Below are 23,812 nucleotides of genomic sequence, written 5' to 3'. Positions count from 1 at the left end.
GCAATTTAAATTTTCCCATTTTAACATTTCACATCCCCTTGATGACTTGTTTTAATGGAGGTTATTGACATTCTCAGTGCTGTGGTTGTTTTAGATAATGAGTAATAATTGTGTTTTATTTGTTGTAGGATTCACTGGGAATGATTGTCAGACAGAGATCAATGAATGTAATAGTAACCCCTGTCAGAATGGAGCAGCATGCAACGACTTTATCGGTGGATACAGGTAACTTATTGTAGAGGTTTGACAAATCTTTAATATAAAATTTCTTTGCCTTCCTTGAAAGCTGCATTGTATAATTTTGCTTTTTGATAGTAAATGCAGTATAGATTTTTTGGCTCTCTCATCATAAGCTCTAGATGCTTTTTGAGTTGTTGCCTTTCATGATAGTTTCGATGCAAACCTAATATTTTGTTGTATTCTGTTTATAATAAATACATGTCATTTTGGACTGGACAGACAATTTTTACAGTTGGATCTTTTGAATATAAATATACAGGCATCTTACCTGAGGGAAGCCTGATGCAGCATTGTTTGCATTGTAAGAAGCTGTGATTACTCGCTTGATTGCATGTTTACTCAACATTTCTTTTAAATGGGTTACAAATTCTCTTACGGTTACAGTCTAGCAAAACTTCTACTCATTTACTCAGACATAAAGAATACTAAATACAAAGAAATTCTTTGTGTGACTGACCTTGGAGGATTATGTATTAGTTTGTACCGGTATCCCTGTGTCTTATGAAAGTGGCATCAAATATGTCACATATTTTCTAAAGTTTAGGAGGGAAGAATTTCTCTTGGAATGGAAGTGCAAAACATCTAATTCTTTCTTCCTTACCCAATATTTCAGTTGTACTTGCTCGCCCGTCTTCACTGGTACCCATTGTGAGTTCTACATACCGTGTGGGATCAATGCCTGTATGAATGGAGCTACATGTGAAAACAGACCTAATACAGTGTTTGGTACACCCTATACATGCACATGTCCTCAAAGCTTTAGTGGTGCTACGTGTGAGGTGCAAGACTTCTGCAGTATGAACCCATGCCCAGCTGGAGTACGGTGTCTTAATCTACAGGATACATTTGAGTGCGATCATTGTGCAAGTAAGTCCCTTCCTCTTCGCACTGTTCAGTAACATGTATGATATTATTACAGCGTTTTTGTACAGGATTTCAAAATACCCTTGCTTTCTGTTACTTTCCGGACTTTTCTAGACTTTTCCAGGTACACGCTTTAGAAATATGTCATAATCCTATTATAATGCTATCGCAAATGGAATAGAGTAACCATCTCCAGAGGAGGATTTTTGTCGGGGAAGCCCGCCTTTTCTGTTTTTTAGAAGGGTGTATTGTCCACTTTCCAGATATCTAGTGTACCTGCTTAAAGTCTGCCAAAGTCCATTATTATTAACTACCCTTCTGTAGAAACAGACTGCTTACATTTTGATAGAGGTGACTTTCCGAGTCTATTCTGAGTATACAATACTGTTGCTTTTCAGGATCTCCGTGCAGAAACTAGATACCTTTAAAAGTGCTAGAAAAATATCAAAAATACCTCTTGTCTACCAGGTAACCATAAACTACACTGCAGTCAGAAAATCAGAAAAGTTGGATAGCTGAAGTAAAGAGTAAGGCTGATGTTGGATTCAAAGCAAGGTCTTGGTTCAAAACTTAATCAGCTTTCACATATGCTGCCATAATTACTTTATTTCTCAGCAAGGAAGATAAAGCTGAATAATGTGTTTTTTAATGAAGAAAACTTGCCTTTTCCTTGTTATCCCAGTTATTTTTTATTTTCCTGGAAAGAAACAAGAGGGTGATGTAGAAGTCTTGCATCTAATGGAATGCTACACAAGTATTTTTCTTGTATGAATTAAAGAAGATTAACGTTGATGGTATTTTGTTTTCTTTCATGCAGCTGATGTATGTATGAACGGAGCAACCTGTCAGCTCTCTGCATCCTCGTCATTGGGTTATGAATGTCAGTGTGTGTTGGGTTTCACTGGTCCTGACTGCTCTGTAAACGTGGATGACTGTCTACCAACATCATGTGATAATGGAGGAACATGCATTGATCAGGTGACTATATTGATAATGGTCAGGTGGCTATATGAATAATGATCAGGTGACTTTATGATCATTGAATGTATGAATGCATGTCCAGAACTCAACTCTATCATTAAGGAAATGCTAGCTAGAAGGTGAAATAAAAAGTTGTGTGTATACAGACCCCTCTCCTAAGGACCACTATTGCTGCTCTGTTCACATATGTGTGTGAAAGAAAATAACATTAATTTAAAAATATTGCTTCCAATTCATAACTTCCAAGGTTCTCTTTTCTCTCCTTAGTCTAGAGTGGCAGTGTACATGCAGATTGATGTCTACCTAGGTTTAGAGCGCTGTTGCTCAAGTTAATGATTAGACCACAACAAGATAAATGTGCTTCCTTATCAAACTTTAAGGCCCGAATTCACAAAGGAGGTTTGTCGACAAACCTAGGTTTATATACGTCATATGACACTTTTTGACGCGTTTTGACAAACCTAGGTCTGTAAATGCAAGCCCAGGTTTGTCAAAATACGTGAAACGCGTCAAATGATGTACATAAACCTAGGTTTTTTCGACAAACCTCCTTTGTGAATTCAGGCCTAATTGAATGCATACTTTCTTTCCTATGCAGGTGAATGGATTTTCCTGTGTTTGTTTGGAGCCGTTCTCTGGCCTTACCTGCCAATCATCATCATGTGACACATTGGATTGTCAGAACGGTGTTTGTATGTTAGACAGTGAAGGAGATGCTTACTGCAGATGTGATCTGGGATTCACTGGTGCATTGTGCGAGGAAGGTAAGAACAGGATTTACTCAAAGTTGGTAAGAGTGATATGTTTTGAAGTCTAATCTTTCATAAAGGCATCTTTAACAATGTTAAATCTGAGATGCATGGCCCTACATGTTATCAGTGTCTGTGATATGGTATTATATTGAAGCCCTAAAAAAATTGCACTTCAAAATGAGCATGAAGTGCCTCAAAAAAGTAAAAATCTTTGAGTGACTGGTTTTGCCATACTCATTTTCCCCAATTGACTGTAGTGTTATAAAAATCGTTAGATTTCCTATCATAAATATCTTGATAATCAGTCAGGCGATCGGCTTGTAAAAGCAATGAGGTTCATGACTGACCTAAAGGTTTATTATTATCATTGCAGTATGAGCTAAATCCAGGATTTTGGAGATACAAAGATACCCAATACCTTTAATAGGTGATAATTAATTATCTGTAAAGCATATCCATAGTGCACTGTACTATAGATGTTTAGCATCTGCTATACATGTAAAATACTCCAGAGCTTCAATCCCATCACTTTTCAACAGACAGTTTTAATAGTTAGATAAATATTCAGTATTGATAATTTCAACAAATTTCCATCAAGTCAGCTGCAAATTTAGGGTTATAGCGTCTGTTTTATTAATGAAATAAAGAAAAGAGAAACAGAAAAGAAAAAATTGTATTTCTACTTCTATTTGGAATGTACATAATGTCAGTTATACAAAAATATGCACTCATGTAAGATGCTATTATAATAATAAATATTCAAGTTGATTGGTAAGTTGATTTTTTTCTTCTCTTCAGTGTACCCATTCCTCGACCTTTCACTGTGATAACTTACAAATTTCACACAAACAAGTGGCTTCTAAAGCTAACTCACATGAAAACAAAAGTGTTTCTTGGAGATTGCACTTTCAGTTGTGCCAAAGTTTTGGAATAACCTACCGCCAGACATAAGAGAAGCCTCATCTGTTGCTGTCTTCAAAGTTTTGTTGAACGTTTTGTTGTCAGGAGTTTTTTTTATTGTGTGGGTGTGTGTGTGTAAAGTAGTACTGTCAGGAGTTATGTTTTCATCACAGCCCAATATAGTATGTTTATATAGTAACTGTGCTATTTAAATTGATCTAATGATTATTATTATTATATCTATTAACAAGCTTTTGTCTTTGTTTTTGTTCCTACCAGCGGTTAACACAAATGTGCCGTCTTTCTCTGGATCCTCCTTCTTGAGGTCCTCCCTCCCTGCATCAAGCCCTGTCCTCAATGATCTCTCCATCAAGCTTGAGTTCCTGATGCAGAGCACCGAAGGTCTCCTGTTGTATGCGCAGCAGGATACAGGACCAGGGGACTTCTTCTCGCTCAGTCTTCAGAACAGTCGGCTTGTATTCAACTTTGATTTAGGTAGGAATTTCACTTGACTGAAGAATTTAATGTCTACTGACTAAGTGTTTTTTTTAAATTTGTTTTTTAGGTGATTTGTACTCTTGAGTACCTAAACAATTTGTTGGTACAAATAAAATATCAACTTGTTTTATTTTGTAAATGAATACATGAATCTCTGAGTGTTCAGAAATTACCCATCAGATTGTTTATAATATACCCCTTTATTCTAATGTTGAAACGGGAACTGTGTTGCATGTATACCTATTTTATTTAATGCACAATCAAATCCGCATTACTCAGCCAATGTTTTGTTGAAGATTTCCAGAGTTTACAGAAAGATTACTGACAGTCCTTTTCAGGACTCCCCAATCCTCCCTCTCTCTTTCACACGGTGCAACCATAAACCCACTGTATATCTACATCACCATGCAATCCAATACTTATAAGCAGCATTTACAGAGTTGTTTTATATTTTGTGTATGTTGCATGACAGGTAGTGGCGTAGGATCTATTACCAGTGATCCTGTTCTTCTTGAAGACAGGGTAGAGGTCAGCATCTCAAGGAGTGGACGGACAGGTCAGATGAATGTCACAGGTCAAAGGTCAGATATCATAATAATGAAAATAATAATAGGCATTTATATTACGCCGTCTATCTAGACAATTCTTTTCTGAGGCGCACAAGAAAAATAGAAAGAATGAGAGAGTTCGGATGAGTGTCATAGTGCCAAGTACAGGTATTGTTTAAAAAAGATAAGATTTCGGCTTGGATTTAAAGGTCTCTATGGAAATTATGATTCTCAAATTAAATGGTAAATTATTCCAAAGAGACTTTTTGGACAGCTTATTATAGTTCTTTCCTTATGGTCAAAATTGCTGAAAAATAATACTGATTTCCTAAAAGCTATGTTAGATACATGGAAATTAAATATTCTGATTTTGTTTTCTGTCATGTTTAAAGTTCATTTTCATGAGATTATTCGTATTTTTTCTCTAAAAATCACATATCCTAAGTTAAATTGTTTCATTTTACTGTTTTACTTTTAAAGCTCTAAGACCGGTGAAGCAGGAGGATCGTTGCAGTCATTGAATGTTGGTTCTGAAGTCTATGTTGGAGGCTTTGTAGACTATTCTGCTCTCCCCTCTGTTCTTGGACCCGGTCCTGGTCTAACTGGTTGCATCTTATCACTCGTCATTCAAGACCAAATGTATAGGTAAGACCCAAGACCTGTCATGTCACCATTCTAACATGTACAGACCATACTGAGGACTATCCAACCTTACCGTGACTGTCCAACCTTACAGTGACTATCCAACCTTACAGTGACTATCCAACCTTTACAGTGACTATCCAACCTTTAATTCAACCTTACCATGACTATCCAACCTTACCGTGACTATCCAACCTTACCGTGACTATCCAACCTTACCGTGACTATCCAACCTTACCGTGACTATCCAACCTTACCCTGACTATCCAACCTTACCGTGACTATCCAACCTTACCGTGACTATCCAACCTTACCGTGACTATCCAACCTTACCATGACTATCCAACCTTACCATGACTATCCAACCTTACCATGACTATCCAACCTTACCATGACTATCCAACCTTACAGTGACTATCCAACCTTACCGTGACTATAATGACACCAGTATGAATTGTGTGTTTGAATGAAACAATTGATGCCTTACATGTACTTGGAGTCCATGCATGTACACTGGAAACTAGATTGACGTGGAATCACTTTAAAAAAACTTTTTTGTTTACATGAGAGAAACATGAAAGCAATGTTAAATAGCTTGGTCATTGGCATGTTTTATCCTGTATATCAAGATCTCTGTTGTGGCTTTACAATGGAAGAAAGGAGACCTTTTGACTGAATGGAAGCCTTTTTACTACTGGCATTATTTAAAATGTTTACCATATGCATCTTTTTTTACTGTCCCAGTATGTTTAAGTATCAACTCGCAAGCCACATGGGCTTTTACTGATACACCCTATTTCATTTTCAAACAATTTGTATTTAAATGTTATTACCATACTTTGTTTTTAATTATTATTATTTTCTAATCCCATTTTTTTATTTGTCCTAGTTTCAACCAATCAGACATACTTGAGATGGAGAACGTAGCCCAGTGCAGCAGCGATGTATGTCTGACACATCCCTGCCTCAACAATGGAACCTGCCAGTCTCTGCCAGGCTCCTCCTACTCCTGCCAGTGTGATGATGGTTACTATGGCAATAGATGTGACGAGAGATTGGATGTCTGTCAGACTGCGGGATGTAGAGATGGATCAACGTGTGTGATGGTAGAGGATGGTTTCAGATGCGTCTGTCCGCTAGGCAAGATGGGAAGCTTATGTGAACAAGACCAAGGTATGATATCATCAACTATTTCAAGATTTTATACCAGGCGAGTGTTTCACAAATACTAAGATCAACTTTAAGTTGGACCTAACTATGGCAGGCTGTTTATGCCACTGTTTGCTCTCACCATTATGATCTTTATTCCTTTTTTTTCTTTATTTGAAATCTGGGGTCAGTTTCGCTTGAAATCATTGATAATCTTTTGGACGGTTGGACCTCATATAGTTTTCACTGTAGATGGACACATGTTTCGATAGAATGACCACAAGCTTTGGAATATTGTCAATTTTAAGAGACTAGCCACTGTATACTTGTAAGTAGATATTGGAGAAAAAAGGATAATGATTAGATGAGTCATAAACGAATCAAATTCATTAATAAACTGTGATTAATATGTTTTTATATTTTTCATATTCTCTCTTCTAGATGTAAGTGAATTGATCCCTAGTTTCCGTGGGACTTCATATTTGAGCTACCCCTGGCCCGTTGGTCTCTCATCTCAGGAGACTAGGATCAGTCTACGTATCAGACCAGGAACCACCGCACAGGATGCAATCATTCTGTATGTAGAAGATACTTCACTGTCCGCTGGGGATTACTTCGCATTAGGGATGACTGAGGGTGCTGTGGAGCTACGCTTCAATCTAGGTTAGTCTACTTGTAGCGATAAAAAAAGGAGCCGCAGTTTAGAGACATTTTGTGTTTCAATTTCTTACCTGTAATTTAACATATATTGGTTTGATGGTTTGTTTTACGTAACCGCTATGAAAGCATGTGTATGCATGTATATAAGCAACCAGAGGACCGATGGCTTTAAGTCGTCTCTGAGGTACATGGTAATGAGGATTAATGCCTTACCAAAGGCACTAGCAAATCCACTTGGTACCAACCCCGGTCCTCCCAGTTATGAGATATCACAGCTCTACCACTGATCCATATCTCGCCTCTTGTAGGCTTCTTCTCGCATATGTTGAGAACAAAAACTTTTCAATTTCTAAAGTACTGTGAAGCAGCCACTCCCTAGTGGTCTCATCCACTTCTGTCACCAGCTTAGGGATGCGGTTTGGTGGTTTAAACAGGGGGTAGGTTCTGATGATGTGGTCATTTGTTTGCTTCTCTGCACCACACCCACAAGCCGGACTTTGTACCAATTAAGCCCCATCTAAACATGTTGGCCTTGAAACGGCTGACACAACTGTGCAGACGGTTAAACTTTGTCCAAGCATGTCTTGGTAAGTCACAGCCTGGACTAGTATCGTTCAGTTGTGGATGAAGTGCTGCAGTGAGGATGATGATTTGTAAGCAATAATGTATCCTTCGTAAACCCAACCTTACCATGCTGTTTGTCCTCCTTACAGGAAGTGGGACTGCTACAGTAACCAGTGACGTCATCACAGCTGAGGAATGGCACGTCATCTCCATCGTACGCACTCAGAACACAGCCCAGCTGATTGTAGATGGCAGTGTAATAGATTATACCGGTAGTGGGTCCGTTGGTCTCACCGTCGATAGTCCATTGTACATTGGAGGTGTCCCTGAGCAATCTATCCTTCATGATGATTCAACCTTTATGACTGGCTTCTATGGATGCATTGAAAACTTGGAGGTAAGGAAAGCAACTGAAACTCACAAACAGTCATCGTGGATAATTTAAATAATGATGATTATAATAGTGGAGTGTTTTATAATGCTCATGTTTGGCACATTGCCACTCCATTATGTTTTGCATTTTTAAAAGTTTAATTCTCTGTTTCGTTAAATTATCAAATTGGATATCTTTAATGGGAATTGGTGGGGTATGGTGCCCACAGCATGGATTGAGTTAGAAACTCTACCTGTATATCGTGGAAATCACAAACAATCAGTAAAGGAAGACAGGATATGGACATATTTACAATGAGTATTTTAATGAAGAAAGGAAATTTGTATATTCTTCTATGTTACATTATCATTTAAAGTATTATATTGTAGCTGTTTGATTGTACCAAAGTTTGACTGGTATGGTTTGATATATTTACAGGTTGGTGGAACGTTATTGTACCCCTCGCTGGCTATAGAGGGAGCTGATATAGAGCAATGTGAACAGAGTGCATGTAACTCTTCAGTTTGTCTAAATGGGGGCACATGTCAATCTGTGGATGCATTCACACAGGAGTGTTTATGCCCACCCGGTCAGAGTGGTGCTAGGTGTGAACAAGGTAAGGATTAATTTAGTTTAAAGATAAAGACCAGTTATGGTCGTGCGATTGCATTGAGAAGTAAACATTGTGCAATTGATCAGAAAAGGTTGATCATCTAGCATAGATGTACTGCAAGGTTCTGGAATCATCAAAATGATAAGAAATTTGGCCAAGTCTTCATAAAATTAGAAGCACTGTACACAGAAAAATGTATATGGGACTACACACACCTGTGCGACACGTGCATTTCATATCTCTCAACAGACGAGAGATACACTAATTTACCAAATATATCAATTAGTAGGCGGTTTCCCGTCAAAATTTTTATCATCATGTAATATTCAAAACATATTCTTTCACATGATTGGTAATGAGAGCTTCCATTTCATTTTTTGAAATTGGGGCGTTTCCAATACTGGTCTTTACCTTTAAAATCTTTTGATATATTCCTACCATGTATACTGTTGCCAAGTTGCAACATATGACTAATTCAATTAGAGTGATTTTTGGCATTCTACCAGGTTCTCATTTATCCACAGTGTTTTTTTCCTTTCCGCCAGTTTTCTATAAATGTGTGATTTTTTTTTTTCCCCATCCTAATTTATTTCAAAATGTTCTCCTTGATAAAATCAATGAATAAAGTCTCTATAAAATCCATATCTAATTATATTGATTTTCTGAAGGTATAACTCTATTATCAGATAAACATTTACTTTACTTGTATTAAAGCTTATCTGTACTAGTTTATAGGAGGGATTAGACCACCCTCCAAGATCACTGGACAACTCAGCTCTCATTTAACTTAAGAAAAAGAGGATCATGGGGGACCAATGGTCACTGATTAGGCACTGTTTTATATATAAAGGGAGCAAGTAGCTACAAGTAGGACAGTGTGGCTTTAAAGAGAACTGTTGCTGAGCTAGCGCCATGAGCGTCCATGGACGGTGTGTGCGCTCTATAAGTTTACACTATTATTATTATTATTATTATTATAAAATGATGTTGATTTGTCTTTGTTACAGCTGACATCGTGACTGTTCCCAAGTTCTCTGGTTCATCCTACCTTGCATTGAATACAAGCAGTAGTCAGGTCCAGTATGTATCATCCATTACCATGGAGATGAGACTAGATAATGATGATGATGGTATCTTATATTGGAACTCTGACGGGACTGACTTCATAGGGATAGGTCTGGTTGATAGGAGGATTCGTTTCACCTTCGACCTTGGAACAGGTTTGTGTTATTTTCGTCATAAGAACCACTATACATATGTGAGGGTTTGTGGCATTGATATGTAGGTAGTCTGCAAGTACAGACTCTTAAGTTGATACTTTACCATAATTCCTAAAGCCTTTAGCAGAGCGTAGCTCTATCTGTCTATGGATGTGCAGTGAAACCTGTCTATAAAGACCACCCAAGGGAGACAAGAAAAGTGGTCTTTATAGGCAGGAGGTCTTTATGTACAGGTTCCTTTAGTACGTACATGTGTCAATGTGAAACCATTTTCAAGTGAAAACAAAATGTGGTCTTTGTAGACAGGTGGTCTTTCTTTACAGGTGGTCACTAAAGCAGGGTTGACTGTATCAGGAGCAGCTATGGTACAGGGCATGTTTATTGCAGACACTGTAAAGCTCTTGGCCTGTACTTTACTGGAAGAAGAAGAAGGCATGCACGTTCTCGACCTCCAAACTACAACATCTAGTAATTATGGTTGATTACTGATACAAGTCATTTCATTTGTTATGTTGTTTTAATAGGACCTGCTACCATTGTAAGTGATGACCAATTGGACATTGGCCAGTGGTATACCGTAAGAGTGACCAGAAGGAATGAAGAAGGCAAGCTGTGGGTGAATGACCAGGACAGTCCAGTGATTGGTCAGTCCTCAGGGGCTGGTGTGGGGCTCAGTGTGGGTTTGACCACATACATCGGAGGAGTAGTGTCTTCAGTAGCAGTGCCCAGTAGAGCTGGTATCAATGGAGGTATGTACATATCTATTCATACATTAGAAAGTGATTGCGGAAGGATAATACAATTAGTTTCTTATTCTTCCATGCTTTACCAAAATAAAAAAACTTCTTTTGTATTGTATACAATCTTTAGATAGTAATGCCCCACCTCATGTTATAAAAGTACTTCAAATTATACTATTTCAATTATAAATATATTGAAAAGCATCATGAAATTTGCCATGTTTACCTCTATGTACATTTCACCCTAAATTTGATCCCCCCCCCCCTTCTTTCTTAAAAACATATTTTGATTTAACAGATTGCTTGCCTTATTGAAATTCAAAACAATTCAATTCATGAATTATGACATATGATGTGCAATGAAACATTTATTTTTATCATTAAAAACAATGGTAAAACAAGCAATGATTAAACATTTTCCTCAAATGTGTTTGTGAGTGAAATATTGAGCTGATACTCATTTAAATCTTTGACTGTTCAGGTTTCTCAGGCTGTATTCGTAGTCTCATAGTGAATCAGGATGTGATAGATCTGACTGAGAACCTAGTCCAGTCTTCAATCATCTCTCAATGTAATGATGAGATATGTAATCTAGACCCTGGCATCATAACATTTAAATATATTGAGCTTATACTCATTTGAATGTTTGACTGTACAGGTTTTTCAGGCTGTATTCGAAGTCTCATAGTGAATCAGGATGTGATAGATCTGACTGAGAACCTAGTCCAGTCTTCAATCATCTCTCAATGTAATGATGAGATATGTAATCTAGATCCTGGCATCATAACATTTAAATATATTGAGCTTATACTCATTTGAATGTTTGACTGTACAGGTTTCTCAGGCTGTATTCGTAGTCTCATAGTGAATCAGGATGTGATAGATCTGACTGATAACCTAGTCCAGTCTTCAATCTCTCAATGTAATGATGAGATATGTAATCTAGACCCTGGATGTCAGAATGAAGGTCGCTGTGTGACATCATCCTCGTCTCTGATTGGCTACCAGTGTGATTGTCCTCCGGGCTACTCAGGTAACAATCTGGGGCTGTATTCTGAATAACATGTTATAATAATAATAACAATACTCAGTTTTTATAGAGCACTTATTACAATCACTAAGCGCTCCAAACTTGGAGATCATTACCCGGCTTTAGTTGTGCTGCCATTACGGTGCTCTAGCATTTCAAAGAATTATTTCCTGCCAGGTACCCATTTACATCACCTGGGTTGAGTGTGGCAAATGTAGATAAATGTCTTGCCAAAGGACATTAGTCCTGCGGCGGGTCTCGAACCGCGGAAGTTATCCCAATCCTTTTCACATTTTCACATATTATAACAACTTATTAGCTATACAATCAAGGCTTTACTCAGCTTACTTGAATAATACCTTACTCTATGTTTGATTTTTAGGTAAAGAAATGTCTTTAGTCTATGATAAACCTAGAAACAAAAAAGCTTATAATGTAAATCTTACTCAATCATTCATGTTATACCTTTACTGGCATTATATTGTTTTTTATCTGTATAAAGCATTATTTGTTTAATTACCTGTGTGGTTGCCCTCAATTGTACCACAGGCTTACTGTTTTTTTTTCTTCAATCTTTTATAACTGTCTACTTCATCATACATTTCATTTACAAACAATTTTGAAATATATAAGTGTTTGATTTTGCTGTGTCCCTAGAGTATATGTATACATGTATAAACTGTAATTTGGGATCATACTGTTGTTTCCATATACTTGGGAAAGACAGTGTAAGAGTCATAAACTGTTGCTTTTTGTTCATATCAGAATACCTTTTCTAGATAACTTCTGTACAATGCTTGCTATTATCATTGTTTTATTCATGGGTGTCGATCCGTAACTGATACCTATTCATCAGGGGGGGATGATCTATTCATTCATCCCCCCCTGATGAATAGGTATTACGTAAGGATCGACACCCATGGTTTTATTATTATTTGTATTTAAGTATAATGTCTAGCTTACACTGTATTTGTAAATGTTATTTCAGGTGAATTCTGTGACACAACATCATGTGACCTGCTCTCTACCAATGAGCAGTGTCAGAATGGAGGTAGATGTTATGTGAGTGATAGCGGTCAAGCATCGTGTCTGTGTGATGTAGGCTTCTCTGGACCAACATGTGACCAAGGTCAGTAAAATGCTACATATACCATACGTAGCAGTGCATTGTTAGGGAGTTGTCATGCAAAATCTCTCTCCCCCCCCCCCCCCCCCCCCCCCACTAAGAGGTATCAAGAAGTCTTTAATAAGTTTGGGATAGTTTTTTTGAATTTTTCTTAGAGGAGGAAGAAGGAAATTATCCTTGGGAGGATTGTAGTCCAGGGCCCTGTTTCATAAAACGTGTTATCAACAACATACGCTAAATTTCCATGACAAATTTGCTCTCAACCAATCAAATGCCAAATTGAATATTTCAGTCGTTTATAACAGTTATTGTAAATTGTCATTATTGATGACAAGTTTTATGAGTACATGAATGATGTAATGAAATCGAAACAGTTTCAATATTAACAACTAAGAAGCTTTAAAATGCTTATGTGTATGATTCGACTGTGCCAAAAGCAATTTAAAACAAAACAAAACAATTTCCATGATTATGACAGCCTATTCCATTTAAGACCTCTTGCAAAAATTGACCACAAGAGGGCAGTCCACATCCCATAATATTTCTGTTATAGCTATTGTTTTCATTATTCTATGCTTTCTCCTACATTGTATCTCTATCTCATAGTGTCTTCATACAGCATTCCTATGTTTGGTGGTGATGGATATCTCTCATTTGATAGAGCATTACTGGCAAGGTAAGTCAATCTATATAGCTTCGATATGATCGTTACTGTCTGCTGTAGCTTCGAAAATGCATTCAAGGCAACCAGGGGGGGGGGGGGGGGTGTTTCACAAAGATCCTAAGTTGGACTTAAAAATTATGGAAAGCCGTTTGCATCTATTTTGAAGGCATAAAATCTTGATTCAAATCATTCATATTTTCTATTATCAAGGAGATTTAATGTTCTTGATGTGGAATTTTGAAAAGTCTAAAATACTTCAATTTTCACCTTTGAATATATTTTATTTTAAGGCTACAAATGGCTCTCCATAATTTTTAAGTCCGACTTAAAGTTAAATTTGACTTAGGATCTTTGTGAAACACCCCCCAGGATTTACATTTTCTTCTTGTTAAAGGATTGCTCAGATATGTTGTGGTAATCTAGCATGAAAAATAAAAAGACCACTGTTTTTGTTAAATGGTAACTGTGCACAGCAAAAGTCCTATAGGTATTCACTCAGCTCTGTGGTATAAGATACAGAAATGAATGTGAAGTATATTATGCTTACGTCATTATTAAAATAAAAAAATCAGCCCTGTGGTGTACCACATCTTATCTGAATGGATCTTAATGAAATGCTTCAAATGATTCAAATGATTTTTATTTCTCATGCAAAACCTAATACAATGAATAATTATATTACAAAAAAATATGCAATGAAACAACAAATATAATAGAAAAAGCATGAGAAAAGAGGAACTAACTAGAAGCAGAGCTTGTTGAAGTGTTAGTTCCTCAGATGCTGTTTTACAATGTAACATGAACAAAGTATGCTTAGGAAATCAATAAATAGAAAATATGTAGCTAAGAAATTATAGATTTTTGGGGCACGGTTTATATTCTGGAAAGTTGTTTGTAGATTATCATTTAACTTCCCCAGATTCCCTGCAAAATTTCAAGAACTAAATGCTAGAGCTTAGTACAATGTTACCTTCTCATGTCCTTCTTTAGATTCTCTGAATGTTTGCACTCCTAGTTGCTTACAAAATACATGATAATTTACTTCTTCTCTATTTGTTTTCACTCCAACGTCATTTATAGCGTCTTTTCATCCACGAAGTTCAGCTTATTGTTTCGTGCCATGGACTCGTCTTCGGATAGCCTTCTCTTCTGGCACGGCCCATCAATCCAGGATGATTTCATCACACTAGGAATCAGAGATGGATTCATCACGCTACTCTACAATCTAGGCAGTGGTACAGCAGAGTTATATGCTGATGAGATTGAGATAGAGAATAACATCTGGTACAATGTGGAAGTGACTAGGTAGGTCGATTAAAGCCCCACTGCACTACTTATAGCTACTTGCGCCCTCTATATAGCCAACAATGCCTTAAGCGGTACCTGCTGGTCTCCCATGATCCCCTTTTTCTTATGTTAATTGAGAGCTGATTTGATGAGATAACCACCTGTCAGTGAACACGCAGGGAGGTATAATCCCTCATGGTCAAAAAAGTGCAGATAGGCTTTAAACCTTTTATTTCAATGTTTATTTGAAAAATGTTTCTCTTTAATATTTCATTTCTTGTGGCGGTAATTTTGGGTGGTCTACGGATTATTGTTTGAGCAAGGTTTAAACATGTAGAGAACACCAAGAAGTAAAATTGGTATAAATGATATATGTTATGAGATCATCAACCTTACAAAAGGCATATATATAGCAATAATCTCTTAGGATTGATGATAAATTGACTTCATGGTGTTGTTCTGTATTTTCAGGAGTGGTACATCGGCTACATTGATGGTTCAATCTCTGATTCCGAACCGGTCTCAATCAGTGACAGGATCTAGTCCAGGAACACAATCTGGTCTAGCTACATTTGGGTTCCCTATCTATCTAGGTAAGAATGAAAGATGATTGTATTCTAATTCTGAGCCTTTTTCCTCTCTTGTCCTCCCCCCCCCCCCATATTGATGACCGTTATCAGAAAGAAGTGTCTCAAAAACGGTAATTATTCGGTTATAATTCTGCTGACAACAGTTTGTGTATGCTGTTTACATGTCTTAACACTACAAGAAGCTTTATGTGGTTTTATTTATATTAGTAAAAGTCAATAGTCTTTGAGTTATCATCCTCAATCTTTTGATATTCTTACTCGGCCTTATTGCAGTTGTGTCATATACATACATGTAAGAGAGAGACTGCCTAATGTACATTATGAGTATGATATTCAAGATGCACTTTGTATTCATTCTGGTTATTTCTCATCTGGTTTCAATGGATGCATAGCGCACCTACTGACCACTTGTAATCTGGTCTGTCTCCCTCTACAGGTGGTTATCCAGCTGACATCACGCAGCTGACCAATGGTTATTTCTCGTCTGGTTTCAATGGATGCATAGCGCAGCTACTGACCGCTCTCAACCCGTCAGGTAATCTTCAAGTGGTCAATCTGGTCACTCAACAGACAGGAGGAGCTGGAATCCAGAATTGTAACGTATGATTGATTGATTGATCAACTGTCATTTGTAATACCTTTCTTGCCTTATAGTGACTGGAAATTATGAAGATGAAGCGTGTGTGTATAATAATAATAATGAATAAAAGTGGGTTCTTGTATAGCGCTCATGTCTGTCAGACTTGACACTCCTGGTGCTCCCAATTATTACCCTGGCTTTAGCACAGCTGCCATTACGGCGCTCTAGCATTTCAAGGAATTAATTCCTGTCAGGTTGCGTGTGGCAAATGTAGATCAATGTCTTGCCAAAGGACATTAATGCCGCGGCGGGACTCGAACCGCGGATATTGTGATCGACAGTCCGGTGACATATCCACTCGACCACGACACCTCAAATTTTAAGAGGTTTACTCAAAGTTGTTGTCTTTAATAGAACTGTACATGCACTACCTATGTAAATATAAGGACTGGTCGATTGCATCCCCCTTGCAGACAATCCTATGATGATGCAAAAATAGAAGTATAAAGGGTAACATATATGTCTTTCCAGCATTCATCTTCCAATAGGGGTGCAGTACTTTTTTAGCACGACATCTTTATATGAAGATGTCATTCTTTTGTAGTTTCCATGTATTTTGCAAGAGATAACTATCTGAATGTTGAGAATGACAGAAAGGTAGATCTTTGATGAAATTTATGTGGAATTTGATTCTAGAAGTCATTTTTCTGCATAACATGTTTTAAATCATATTTTAATTTTGGATAAAGTTCTCTATTGATGTTTATCTGAATTCTGTTATAGGATTTGCAGGAAAAAAAGACTGAAATAAAATTTGTTTTGATAGCATGATGAGCCAAATTATTTGTATTTCCAATACTTATCAATGAACTCTGATATTTAGAACCAAATGACTTCCAGTATAGTTTACAAGTGAAAAACTTTTGCCTCCAGTCTTCATCCAAAAGAAAAAAATATGTATGAAGTGGAATTCAAACATTGTGAAAATTATTAATATTTGGCTGATTTTACTAAAATTTTGAAACAACTGTAACTGACAATAATGCATTTTAATTGAAGGAGGAAGATAACTGGAGGAAAAAAGCGAGCTGATCATAATCATGTTGGCAACATGTTTTACATTGTTACTCTGTGTATGGAACTAAAAAGTTGTTATTGTTCTGGCATCTCTGAGTACCGGTACACCTTTTACACGGACTGAAACCTCTTTCTTATACAAAGCAAACATGCCTTAAACATTTTGTCAGTTGGATAGTGATTTGATACCTTTAACTTATATGCTCTTTTCATCATGCTGCAAGATTATGTATGAACGATAATTAAAATATGCTGTTCTTGTATACGGTAGCGCATATAGTCATATTATGGTCTAACATCTATATGCGCTTCTAAATGACTTTGGATATTATTAACCTAGTTTTATGCAATTCAAGTATTGCATTTGATGCTAGACATTGACTTGTTATCTCTCATTTTACACCTTGTATTCATGTCATTTATATTTGCTGTGATGTACCGGGTAATTATTATCTGAAAGTTAAGGAACAAACTATATTTGGTGTATTTATGGACATATAGTACTACACAAACAAGATTGTCCAGTTATCACCTTGAGTTTTTACTAATATTCATATTCAGCAGTATTGTATTTATCATGTTTTCAGATCTTTCATTATATATTCCATTTTTTAACACATAGTACTTATTATATATATTTCCATCGTTAAATATTAGCTGCAGATTTAGTGAATTATAGCACTTATATTCAAATTATGATATGCTGAATTGAGAAATATATACTTCATAAAGACATAATTGTATATTTTTGTATGAGCTGCTGGACTCAACCAAGCAATTAAAGGTAATACAAAGTTTTAGGAAATTTTGAAAATTGGATGGATAGTAAATCTTTACAATTTTGTTATATTTGGATGCCCCTGTGGATGTTTCATAAGCACAACAAAAATTAGCCCCTAAAACACTTCTGTTTTCGAGAAAAATTGAATATAAACATTTACCGGTGCTCCCGGTAAATTTTGATAAATTTCAAATAGCGCCTATGGCCGTACAATGGTAGCTGCGACCATGAAAATCTCAGAATATGTAGTTGTGATATATAATTTCCAAACGGGAATAGCTAATCGGTCGATTTTAGTCAAGAAACATTGTTTCATAGCTAAATTAATATTTGACCTTGAGAGGGAGCTATACAACATAAAGAGTTTATTATTTATAATTTCATAACTTTAGACTCGATTTCAACTGCGACAACGATCAATGAATATTGTAGGAACGCATATGCTTCCGAAATTGTTAATTTGAACCAAATTCATGACCCCATACCAAAACTTTGTAATACCTTTAAGTCATCAGAGATAATTCAACAATCTTTGTGTTTTAGTTCACTGTCTCATGAAATAGAATGCTGTAAAATCAGTGTTGGAAACTCTTGTTGAAAAGACATACTTACATGAGGATTACAGTGCATTATATTAACGATTTAAAAAACAATGCTCTAAAGCAAGCGCAAAACATGACGGGACACTTTTGGTAGAGAGAAACCAAATGAACGTTCATAAAGTGTGCCTTTTCCTAAAATTGGATTTGTTTATTTGAGTGATTATATGGAAACTGTATCAAAATATTCAAATAGAATCGAGGAACTAATTGTCTATTTCACCCATTCATATTAACACATTTCTTGCAAAATTTAATGTTTAATAACCATACAATTTGATTTCAATTTTTTTTTCTGAAGAATGTACGAGTAAATTAGAAACTATTATATAATGTTGTGAATATGAAAGAAAAAAAGATTTAGTATGTCCTATGAAGAATATTAATTTTGATCTTAATGAGTTACATATGTGTCAGCATATATTGCTGTGTAATGACTTGCTAGTTTAGAAATGTCTGCTCTTTATGTTGTACAAAAATAGATATCTGAACCACTCACCAATTTTTTTTTTTTAATATAGAAAAGGAATGCTATTTATAAATGATCACCGACCTAAAAGGATTGATGCAGAAACTTTCTTTTTTATAGGTGTTTTAAAGTATGTTAAAAAGAACATGAAAAAAAATACCCTAGTAATGTTTTTTACAAACAATTTTAAATGCTTAAAGTCTTTCAAATAAATCATGAATAATGCTTTACTGAATCTTATTCAATAATTCATACAAGATTTCTATTTGTATGATGAATTAATCAGTATTTCCAAAGACTAGGAAAAAAAAAATGTCTTTCAACATTGAGGCTGAAATGATTACTGTAACAACTGATTTAGATGGAGCCGTCTTGTAACATTGCAAACACTGCCAATGTCTTCTGGATATAACTCATTACTGTTTCATGTTAAAGGATAAATATGTTTTGATAAGGAAGGTAGTTTTATATAATTGTACTTATTGGAAAATACTTTTTATACAAAATTAACAAGATTAATACTACATTGTCATAGGAGAGCGATACATTCAGAATGAGGTGGTACTGTCTTCTTTACTTTGGCCTTTTTTTCCTTTTTTTCCTTATTTATATTCTTTCTCACATTAAGTGTAAAACCTCATACCGTAATCTTTGTCATAATTGTCATAATTTCCAATCTGATCCTCTATTTACCATTGAATGTACATTGATGGTACAGTGTATGAATATAAATGTATTCAATTCCTTTCACTACACTTTATTACCTTGAATATATACTTAAATGTAATCCATCCAGGCTGAATTTTCTTTTATCAGCAATCAGATTTTTTTATATGTAATATCACCTTGATTATTGTTTGTAAGTGTGTTTAATTCTTTTTATATCAGACTATGAGGTAGTGTGTGTGTGAACATTGTATGTAGATTTGTTATTGCAAGGTTTAATAGTGTGTGTGCTTATTCAGTGTCTTTATCTCAAAATTTATATTGACTGAAATTAGTGCAGGTAAACTATTGCAAGTCAATATGGAAACATGTACATTGTATCCCGTCTTTGTAATTAGTGTTGTACATGTATTGAAATGATCAAGAGAATCATGGTTATGTGCTGATTGTGCTAACTGAATAAAGAACACATTTTATAACCAGGATTTGATTTGTAATGGTTTCCCTTTTTTGTCCTGAGTGAATGTCTTTTGTGTGGAAGTTTTATTTGAATTATTAATACTAAACTAACGTAATACAAAACGATTGAATATTACAGTAGAATATATAAACACATTTTCAAACATTAACAAATTATTTTTGAACGAATTAAAGAAAATACTTACAGTGGAGATTAACATTTTACAATTAATAGAATATGAGAACGCAGGAGACCACCATCATGAGTGAAGTGTTTGATGTCGATAGCAACCTCAAGATAAAAAAGTCGACACGGAGTTTTAGGGGCCCCGTGGGAGACCAACTGATGTTGAATGGGCTACCCAATACGAATAAATACAATTTATTAAAACAATTATTTTTAAAAGAGTTAACAAATGTAAAGAAAAGAGGCCACGAGAGTGCAGTGCAAGTGCATTTGCGGCGTGGTCGAAATGGGTTCATGAGCTGTTTTGCGGATAAAATGAGTAATAGATACATACTACAAATGATATATTATAGACTGCTGATATGTAATGGATTTGAACATAATGATATTAGATTGCGCTTCATAATCACGTTTAGAGTAAATTGAGGAGCATATTTTATATGCTGTCGGTAGATTATTCCACAAGTCAGAGCAATGTGTCCGGAATGGTGTCTAATTGATATACGTTGATAATCATTTGGGGTTTGATAAATGTTCATGTACCTTATTTCCTCTTATTCTTTTATCCTCTTCTCTCTCCCGTATCTTCCTCTCTCTCTCTCTCTCTCTCTCTCTCCCTCTCTCTCTCTATCGCTCTCTATTTATTGGTCTCTCTCTCTCTTTCTCTCTCTCTCTCTCTCCACATCTCTCTTTATTTCTCTCTCTTTCTCTCCCTCTCTCTCTCTCTATCGCTCTCTATTGGTCTCTCTCTCTCTCTTTCTCTCTCTCTCTCTCTCTCTCTCTCCACATCTCTCTTTATTTTTCTCTCTTTCTCTCCCCCTCTCTCTCTCTCTCTCTCTCTCTCCTCCCCCTCTCTCCTCCCCCTCTCTCCTCCCCCTCTATCTCCGTCTCTAGGCCTATTAGCGAACTTTTAATGCAAAACCAATGCGTGCTCCCACTCTGGAATAGTATTATTGTAGTATTGACGAGGCTATTACATATTTTTAACTTGTTTATAAACGATTGGTTTTCGTTTGTTTACTTTACATGTATCGTTTGTCGCTAGGTCGGACAATGTAATGTAAAGCTTGGATATTTCAAGATAAGAGCAACATTTGTCCCCAAATTTTGTATAGAATGGGAATATAGTAGACAACAATTAAACAACAAAAACATAAACAAATTAGCATCACTATAAATACATGATGAATGGGTTGTCTTCAAAATCTTGCATTTTGTTCGTGTTTTATTTTGTTTCATTTTTTACTTCACTTAAAAAAAATATATATATATATCCTCCTCTGCAACCACCTGTATGTTTGTTTGGAGTGATCATGTGACAGCAGGTTCATTACGTGATTAAACTGTACATGAGCAGAGGAAGTGAATAACTTCCTGGACGTTCATATGTATTTATATTTTTATTTCTATTTTAATTTCTACCCAATTTTGCGAGTTATGATCGGTTATTCCGATTATCAATAGTCAAAGTCTTTTTCTTTTTTTTTCTTTTTTTTTTTTGGGGGGGGGGGGGGTGGGGGTATGGGGATATTCGTAAAATCATATTTCATATATCAGAGTGTTGGCTCAGTCAGTAGAGCGTCCGCCTCACAACCGGGAGATCGTGTGTTGTTGCTACCTTGTTTGGCGTTCAACAATAAGGGATAGAGCAACGTCGATCTGGCGCTGCTCAGTGGCTGCCGGGCTAACGATCAATTCGTCCTTGTTTTCACGAAGTGACGGTAGTGAGGCAAATCATAACGCAAAGTGAATGCAATTTTTGTTCACTACCGTCACTTCGTGAAAACAGCGGCAAAAAAAAATTCCGTTTCGGTTTAATAAAATTTGGAGTGGACTATTAGGCTATTATTATTATTATTATTATTATATTTGTGTTTTTTTTAAATTGTCACAAGAGATATTCAACATATTTACATGTCATTTACGATTTAACATTAATAACACCATCGGATCTTACGTCATTTGACATTTTCCCTTTCTTCTTTCTGAGCAAATCTGCATTACTTATACTTTGTTAATGTTTTTTTTAACTTTGTTATCTTTACTCACAAATGTATTATATGCTGTATAACGCTTCTAAAACAGCAGTTATTTGACCATGAACATGTGGCTTTCCTAGAGAAACTCTGCATGTTATAACTTGCCACGCTTTCCGTTAGTTTGTCGTTTTATGTTATCATATACTGACGTTTCGGGCTGTCTAGCTTGGTCTGTGCCCCCAAATTGTTTCACGGGTTATAAAAACAGTTTATTACACATTGTCTACTGATCATGTGGTTTAATATCCTGGTATTTGACAGGTATAGTGGGTTGTTTTATGATAAAATTGGTTTATTTGTTATTCTGAAATGATTTCCGAAATCTATAACATGTGTTGAGGAGGGGGTATTCATCTTGCTATCTTCTTACTGTTATCTCAACCTATCTATGTGGTATGAAATCATTTTGATTTTATGCGAGAGAGGATGTCATTTAAGACACACACACACACACACACACACACCAAAAAAATGTTTTTGAAGACAAATAATGATAAAAGAATACAAATGTTAAGTTTTCTGCGTACAAACCAAAACCCAAATCATATATTCTTTTATCAATATTTGTCTTCAAACACATTTTTTGGAGAAAATCTTTGCAGAAGTGTGTCTTCAATGACATCCTCTTTTACAATGAAATTTTGAAGTGAAATTTTGCCATCAAATTTTTGGCGAATTCTGGGCTCCAACACTTTAGAGGGGCTTTAAACGCAATCCCATTACGCTATTGCATTGCACTTAGAAATCATATTAGGATCATTTCTAATACGTCATTGTCATATTCGCGCATTTCGCTCAGCCTGATTTTTAATAATTGCCTTTTAATTAGCCTGATTTTTCGAAAGTGTTTGTGATCATGCTTTAAGCAGTATTCGTTCGTTCGTGTCTCCTTAAATCAAGATTACTGTAATCTTGATCTTCGGAGTAGTTGCTACAACCGGCCGTGTCAGACACGTTGCCCCGGGGTGCGAGATAGGACTCTTGTAGCGTGCCCCCATTTAAAACAATTGTACAGTTACAGTTAACAATACATTATTCATTATTAAGCAGTATTCATTCCATATGATGCTGTTTGATGAAGTTTATCTTTAGTTTATGATCATCTCATCCTTATTAGCGAATAATAATAAAAATCATAATGATGATGGTTGTAATTCTTTGTACAGCCTCGGCCACAAATGCCATTACGAACGGCTACGAACGCCGTACGAACGATTTTCAGACCATGGAAATTCGGGAAGACCATGAAAACACAGGGAGATTCCTACGAACGATAATTTCGTACGAATCTCCCGTTTTTCCATTGTCTTCCCGAATTTCCATTGTCTGAAAATCATTCGTACGGCGTTCGTAGCAGTTCGTAATGGCATTCGTGACCGAGGCTTAAGACTCATCCATGTATATCAAGCCATGCGAATATTGAACTCATCTTTCACGCTGTCGCAAGCAAAGAAATGAATTGTGTTTGTAATGAGCGATAAAATAGACAGTGATAGGCCTTTACAAGGTCAAAT

General features: G+C 36.0%; 1 protein-coding gene across 1 annotated transcript in view; it reads left to right on the top strand.

Moving 5' to 3' along the window:
- LOC584383 (fibrillin-2) overlaps positions 1-16,128 on the top strand; it is a 52,562-nt gene extending 36,434 nt beyond the window's left edge. The window contains exons 20-40 of the mRNA XM_030995871.1: positions 129-225; positions 854-1,107; positions 1,922-2,082; positions 2,684-2,849; positions 4,017-4,232; positions 4,708-4,816; positions 5,264-5,428; positions 6,315-6,598; positions 7,016-7,237; positions 7,948-8,195; positions 8,610-8,787; positions 9,792-10,004; positions 10,529-10,753; positions 11,226-11,345; positions 11,403-11,492; positions 11,580-11,777; positions 12,763-12,903; positions 13,507-13,576; positions 14,645-14,869; positions 15,323-15,444; positions 15,878-16,128. Coding sequence (XP_030851731.1) covers positions 129-225; positions 854-1,107; positions 1,922-2,082; positions 2,684-2,849; positions 4,017-4,232; positions 4,708-4,816; positions 5,264-5,428; positions 6,315-6,598; positions 7,016-7,237; positions 7,948-8,195; positions 8,610-8,787; positions 9,792-10,004; positions 10,529-10,753; positions 11,226-11,345; positions 11,403-11,492; positions 11,580-11,777; positions 12,763-12,903; positions 13,507-13,576; positions 14,645-14,869; positions 15,323-15,444; positions 15,878-16,047 — 3,674 coding nt within the window. The 3' untranslated portion in view covers positions 16,048-16,128. The remainder of the gene's footprint in view (positions 1-128; positions 226-853; positions 1,108-1,921; positions 2,083-2,683; positions 2,850-4,016; positions 4,233-4,707; positions 4,817-5,263; positions 5,429-6,314; positions 6,599-7,015; positions 7,238-7,947; positions 8,196-8,609; positions 8,788-9,791; positions 10,005-10,528; positions 10,754-11,225; positions 11,346-11,402; positions 11,493-11,579; positions 11,778-12,762; positions 12,904-13,506; positions 13,577-14,644; positions 14,870-15,322; positions 15,445-15,877) is intronic.
- Positions 16,129-23,812: the final 7,684 nt, after the last annotated feature.

The sequence above is a fragment of the Strongylocentrotus purpuratus genome, unplaced genomic scaffold (genome assembly GCF_000002235.5).
Source record: "Strongylocentrotus purpuratus isolate Spur 01 unplaced genomic scaffold, Spur_5.0 spur5_scaffold_3, whole genome shotgun sequence".
In the NCBI taxonomy this organism is placed as follows: Eukaryota; Metazoa; Echinodermata; class Echinoidea; order Camarodonta; family Strongylocentrotidae; genus Strongylocentrotus; species Strongylocentrotus purpuratus.
This window is presented reverse-complemented; position numbering and strand designations above follow the sequence as displayed.